Source organism: Cinclus cinclus, chromosome 6, assembly GCF_963662255.1.
Source record: "Cinclus cinclus chromosome 6, bCinCin1.1, whole genome shotgun sequence".
Lineage (NCBI taxonomy): Eukaryota > Metazoa > Chordata > Aves > Passeriformes > Cinclidae > Cinclus > Cinclus cinclus.
In genome coordinates this window covers 36,558,170-36,565,226 of record NC_085051.1, presented here as the reverse complement: position 1 = coordinate 36,565,226, position 7,057 = coordinate 36,558,170, and the positions used below count along the sequence as shown (strand labels likewise).

Below are 7,057 nucleotides of genomic sequence, written 5' to 3'. Positions count from 1 at the left end.
AACATTTATCTGTCACATTTTAAAAGATGTATTAGTAATAAATGTAAATTACCTTTGGAAAATCAGTAATTAGCCTCATCAAAAAATAAACAATCTGCCACCAAAAAGATAATCTTTAGCATAGTTAAGTATAATAACTGTTATTTGAATAAGTTAACAAATTAGGATAGATTGCTTCTGTAATTCATTCCCTATAGCATGAGAGATGAAGTTAAAGCATCAAGCTTGTGAATGGGGGAAGGGAGCTCAGACTTAAGTGAAACCAAACCCAGCAGCTCATATTTTCATTTTTGGTGTGTCAGAGATAAACTATATGTATTGTAGAACTCTACTACTGGGAATAATACAGTACATAGTTTCCATGGAAGTAATGCTATATGTACAAGTTAAGAACCAGTGTATCTTCCTACATATAAAAAGTGGGAATGTAGCATGAAGGGCTTTGTTCTCTTAAAATAATTTTTCAGCCCCTGGGCAAAATTGGAAGCTATAACATAACCCTATTAAGTTGTTATATCCAGATTCTGCATTATATTTTATTGCATTGTGGGTCATTTATTATTAAATATATCCTCTATGTCCAATCTTAGACCTCACACAAACTGCACATTTTCATTTCCAGTCTTATGGAAAAAAAAATTCTGGCTACCATGCAAGTAACTGTTAAGTTCTGAAGAGTGAGGTAAGTTTATGCAGTATTTTGAGATCCTCAGAGCAGAAGTACTAATAAATTGAAAAAAACATGTCATTATCTTCATTAGTGAAAGAATGAGAACAAGGATAAAATCACACTCACTACAGCAAGTATTCTTCCTCAAAATAATATTATAAAAATGAGTGAAGAAATAAGAAAACTAGTAAAACAATAACTTGTAAAGCTTATGTTTACATCAGTTTCAGTTAACAATCTCAGACTTTTGTCTTCATCTCAATTTCCAAACAGAGAATTCTATATACACATAATCCATTTAATTTAATTCTAGAATACATAGAATCATGTACGAGTTTTGTAATTCATAGCTGATTTCCATTGCTTCTCCAGTTGTTTGGACGTGTGCAAGTATTAACCTAATTGGCAATCAGCAGGTCATGATAGCCTATTTCAAAGCCATTCCAGAAATATCCTCTTTGCTATGATGATTCCAAGATAATGCATTAGTCAGAGTTGTGTTGAGATAACAGCAAGCTGTAGACTATTGCGGTCATAACCTAAAGTCTTTGCTAGATTCATATATGTGAATGTGGGAATGCTGGGTATACCACCAGCAAATGGAAAGCCCAAAGCTTAGAAATACAACATAACAAAAACAAAAAAATGAGGACTTAAGATCTCTAAGGGCAGAAAAGAAATCTATTTTGTATGAATCAGATGAGATCCTCTGCTACAGCTGCATTGTTTGCCATAGGAGAGTACTAATGTTTTCCGTGGGCAGTGATGAATAACAGCCTTCTCTCCTGGCAATATCATGAAATCATAACATAACTTAGGTTGGAAGGAAACTGGAACATCAACTGGTCCAAGCTCCTGCTAAAAGGAAGGCTGTTTCCAAAGGTAGAAAAGATTACTCTGGGCCACATCCACTTGAATTTTTAAACTCTCCACAGGTGGAGATTCAAGATCTCCTCAAGGAAACCTGCCCCATGCTTAGCCTTGCGTTTTATGAGAAATTCCCTTGCTACAGTTTCTGGCAAGAAGCGACATTTGGAACTGGATTGGCATTTGGAGTTGCTGTTCTGTCCGTGGTCTGCTGGAGGAGTGTTTCTAATGGCATTTGCTAAAGCTGTGCTAGCATTTTTTGGGTCACAAAACTAGTGAGACTCAAAACAGCAGTGCTGAAAGCTAGTAACTGATCCAAAAGTTGCTTTGTAGATCCTCTTCTCTTATTAAATGTGCAGTTATTGTTCAACATTTATGTGAGGTCAGAAATTCCAGATCTGAACCACTTTCAAACATTGGTAGAGATCAGGACCACCTTTTCGCCTTAGGTTCCACCAACTTATTCATGTTTCAAAATGCTTACCACGAAATAGAACTGAAGGTTGCAGTACTGCTGAATGACTATCAACTTCCATTTCCATTACCCTCACATTATATATTTGCATGATGATGTAAAGATTTGTTCTTTTGGAAACCTCAGCTTTTGGCCTAATGCTATGTTGTAATAGTTGTGTTCTTAATAATGGCTTACTGAATTAAAATCATGGTAAAATTACATCAGGAGAAGAATTATTATCTCTCTATTCTCCAATCTGCTTCGCCATTCTTCATGGTTTGTCTAGAAATATAGAACTCCAACTCACTAGTCAAACAAACTAGTTCTTGTAGAACTGGAAGTTCAGCTTTATCAAGTGTTTTTTAACCCCTCCTAAGACCAATAGGCTGCAGAGAAAAGCGCCAATGAGCAGAGATGGTTTCTGATTCCCTCAGCTGAGGAGGGAAAAGAGGCTGATATATTATGTTTGAAGAATTCCCAGGTTCTGCAAGATAGCAGACTTGTTCCAGAAGGGAGCAGCTCCAGCCAGTGCAAAGCCGAAGGGCAAAAAAAGCAATTAGTATTCATTGTATTTGTTGACTAGTGGCATGTAAACTGGGATTATAGTGTAATCAAAACAAATTATATGGCACTATCATGAAACAGAAGCCCGGGCCAACAATTCCTTTCATTGTACCAAAAAAAAAAAAAAAAATTAAAAAAAAAAAATTAAAACAAAGGTTAAAAAAAAGTGCAACTTGCAGAGTACATACCTGTTTTTAGAATAATCTATGTGCCTGGAGAAGGTTACATTCTATCTGTGCATATTTATATGTCTTTCCTTATGAAGTTTCAGGAGATTTTCTTCACAAGTAAGAGTTTTTCTGTTCTGATGCAAACTATCCTTTTTCTGTGAATGGCCAGGCTTTATCTGCAACTCTGTAGCTGAAGCCTCTTCAGAAGCAGCAACACTTCCTTTTTTCTCTTCTGTTTCAGGTGGTTTTCCTGCACTACTCTTTTCAGTGCTAACCTCTGAAGAATTCTTTCCCAAACTTTCATTTTGTCCATCTGAAAACAGCAAATCATGATCAGCATTTTTCGAATTACTTGATGCACATTTTTTGTTATTATTTGGAATATTTATATCATTGTCATCCCCACATAAGAAAGATAAATCCCTACCTTCAGAAGTTTTAACTTCTAATGACTCTGGAGACACTTCACCTAGTGACTCTGCAGATGTTTCAGAAACAGAGCTAGAAATAGGCTGTTGCTCAACTTGTGTTTCAGAAGAACCATTAGAAATAGACTGCTGCTGCTGCTCAACCCGTTCTTCCTCAGGGCAGGCTTCAAAGAAGCATTCAATATCTTCTCTCTCATCTGTGAAATCCAGTGGCACAGGAGTGCTGCTCTTTTCCTCTATGTATTTGATTACTTCTCCACAGTCACTATCATGAGAAGAAAGTGAAAGATAAGAATAGAAGTCCCCTTTTCTCAGCTGGATGGGTCTGTGAGAGTGTTCTAACACCTTTTCCTTGATCTGTGCTAATGAAGTTGGAGCAGATGACTCACATTCAGGTTGTGACTTACTTTTCAAAGCTGTTGATGTCATGTCTATAATCTCCCTCACAAAATTGTGTACTGAGCCATCTTCCATGTTTTTTCTATCAAAATCAGCAGACTCACAGTTACAGCACAAATCAAGACCATTGGCTGATGAGTTGCATTCTGCTTCACTGGATTTCAAGCCTGCACAGCAATCAGGAAATTTTTCAGTAATACTTGTTCTATACTGTTGACCACTAGATAAGGATAATTGTAAAGCTGTATCTTGTATGCCTACAGAATTAATTTCTGAGGAAGATTCAAGGCAAGGCTTTTTTGCAGGAGAGGAAGCAACAGCGTGATGATCAGACTGAAGATGATTTTGACATTCTCTTGGAGAGTTCCTGGATCCAGCTGAGGACAGAACAGTTTCCTTGCCATCCATATGTGAATCATCTGAACTGTCGGTAAATGCTTCACAGACACCACACTCATTTTCAGCTTCTCTGACATCAAGTGATGCATGAGTTTTGGGGGTTGCTGCTACTCTAAGATCTTCCTTTTGACTGCCAAGAGTATTTTCAACATTGCCATTCTCCATATCATCCACCAGCTGATCCTTCACAACCTGAAAGGTGTCTTTCACTGGGTGACTCTTTGTCCCTTTTTCACGATCACATGATATATTCTTACTATTGCCATTATTTTCTGATATTTTCTGTACTGAACCATTCAATAGTGTTTCAATGCTTAATGTATCTGTGGCTTTTGATGTCTCATTACTAACTTCTTTACTGCGCTGAATTTCATCACTGAGATTACTTTTTCTTTTCTCCCTTGTCAAGGAAAATTTTGGTCTAATCCAGGTTTGGAGCTCATTTTTTATGTAATCAAGTCCTGAAATTAAATTGCATTCTTCATAAATATCCTCATCAGTTGCTATACTGGAGTCATCATCTTCATCTTTGATACCTAGCTCTTCCTCAGTTAAGGTAAGGGTGGAACTTGAAAGCAAATCACTGTCATCTTCATCATCAGTGCAAGCAGAAGTGCAGGAGACATTAACAATCATGCTGACATTGACATCGCTCTCATCAGCTACAGATCTATTAAGATGTTTTCTAAATGATGCATTTGAATCTGGTATTTTATTTCTGTGCAGTACAATGTCTTCAGAGCAGAGAGAAAGATCCTCACTGCTGCTGAGTTCAGTGAGAGAAGCTGCTGAATCTTCATTGATTGAAGATGCGATATCTAGAGACAGCTGTCCAGTAAAAGACATTTTTTGAGAGCTACTTTGGAGTGTTATATCAGAGATGCTGCGCTTTATTTTTTGATCTGACGGACTCTGGATATTCTCTAAGCGATTCAAAAGATCCAATGTCCTTTTACTGAGCTCTCCAACAGAATCACTGCTTGCACTTATGTCTCCAGAGCCATGATGACTAAAAAGATCTTCGTTGCTTTTGTAGGAAGTCAGCCAGCTCTCCAAAGAGGCACTTCGCTGAAGACCATCTCCACTTTTAAAAATACCTGAGCTGAATAAATCACCTACTACAGATAGAGATTCTAAAGAAGAACTGTGAGAAAAAGCTGAAACCTGTCTTGTACTCTCTGTAACAGGTAATTTTCTTATAGTTTCTGCAGATTTACAAGAATTGGGATCTGATTCTGCACAGATACTTGCCAGAGTATGATCACGTATAAACCCATCTGGTTGTGACTCTCCAGACTTATGTTCAGATTTACCAGGTATTTTGTCAAGACAAAAATCATGAAACAAACTACCCTCTGTATGTGTTTTATCAATTTGAGATTGTTTCATTATCACTGGTAATTTGAATTTGGAGCCTTGAAGATATGAATAATCATAAAATGTAAACACATCATGTTTTTCTTGCAATTCTTCTAGACAGCCAGGGTTAGACATAGTAATGCTGTCCAAATCCTCATCATTTTCACTTCCACAACATGCAGAAGGAGCCAATTGGAAATCATCTGAAAGACTAGTATGATCTTCTTCATCTTGTTTGAGTTTTGGTTTTATTACATTATCCACTTGGCTTTCCACATGCCCAATTTCAGGATTACTCTGACTGCTTTCAATATCATTTAGCAAAAAAATTTCTGAATTATTTGTAGTTTCTGTATCACATTCACTCACTATCCCACTCTCACTCTCAGAATGCCTGCTTATGTTTCCACTCTGATACATGCAGTTATATGGTTTTCCCAGTGTGGTACCTCCTATTAGATCTGGCAGGGATTTGGTAGAGGAAAATGATGAGTCTTTACTGAGACTTTTGTTTAAAATATTAGACTGCATTACACTGGAGAGTCTGGATGTTTTTTTCAAAAAAGGCATATGTTTTTTTTCTGATAATTCAATATTATGAAGACTATAGACCTGATAGATGTGAGGATTTGGAGGGGAAGTAATGTTGGGACAATAAAGAGGAATTCCATGACTACTGATACTTTCATCTTCATTCAGATCATTATCACCACATTCTTCTGAAGCAGGTTTCTGGCTTAGATCATCCTTGCTGAGCTCCTGATCAGGATCACTTAAGTCTTCATGAATACTGATGAGCTTATTACTTATGTCAGTTTCATCCCATTCTAGTGCATCTTCACTTGGACCATTTAGATCCATCAAACTGGGATCAATAACATTTAGAGGCTCCTGTAAAAGAAAAAGTAAAAGATTAAAAATATTTACAGCTGTACTTTAAATGTTCTTCCACTAAAATCATGGAATTTTAAGTTAATAAGTTAATGGAAGTAAAGTGCATTTTTGGAACAATGATCACTAATAGGCTTTTAATTTTGTTATATCTTGTGTGCTATTAAAATGATCAATTAAAATGAAACCTATTACATTTTGAAAGATTTCTTGGACTTCTTACTTTTTTACTTCTTATTTGCTGTCAAAATATAATAAAGAAATTTGAATAGATATTAATTGTGATTAGTTTCTTTATATATAATAAATTTTGACTTGGAATCACACATTAGTGTGTTAGTAAAAACCATGCAATTATGTTAGATATGAAAATTTTTCTCAGCCTGCTTAATATAGTAAAGATGTAAAGGATTTATGAAAGGATTTTTTAAATGCTTATAACAAATTTCTGTGTAGTCAGCCTTAAAACAAGAGATCACAAGTACTGATGAATTTTTATTAGAATTTGTATTTATTCTTCACTTGATAATAAAGGCAATACAAAAGACCAGTAAATGAGACTAATGAATGTATGTTCAGCTGAAAGATCAAGTACTACATGAGTTTCAAATAATGTCTGCCCTGGCACCTTTGTCTGGAAAAGGGCTGATAAATACGTGAGAGAAACTTAATTTTCTTTTTTAAGATTTGTAACTTTCCACTAACATTCATTATTATGACTCAGAACACATGATAACAAGAATTGTTCCTTCTAGACACGTGCAGAAGAGGAAGAACACATTGACAACTTTTCTCACTTAGATGTGATCTGTCAAGTGGCCAACAGTACCAAACCACTGTAAGTCCTCAAAAA

General features: G+C 36.0%; 1 protein-coding gene across 1 annotated transcript in view; it reads right to left on the bottom strand.

The window, feature by feature from the left end:
* Nucleotides 1-2,442: 2,442 nt before the first annotated feature.
* AKAP6 (A-kinase anchoring protein 6) overlaps nucleotides 2,443-7,057 on the bottom strand; it is a 203,896-nt gene continuing 199,281 nt past the window's right edge. Inside the window, exon 12 of the mRNA XM_062494828.1 lies at nucleotides 2,443-6,204. Within this exon, the coding sequence (XP_062350812.1) occupies nucleotides 2,788-6,204 (3,417 nt within the window). The 3' untranslated portion in view covers nucleotides 2,443-2,787. The remainder of the gene's footprint in view (nucleotides 6,205-7,057) is intronic.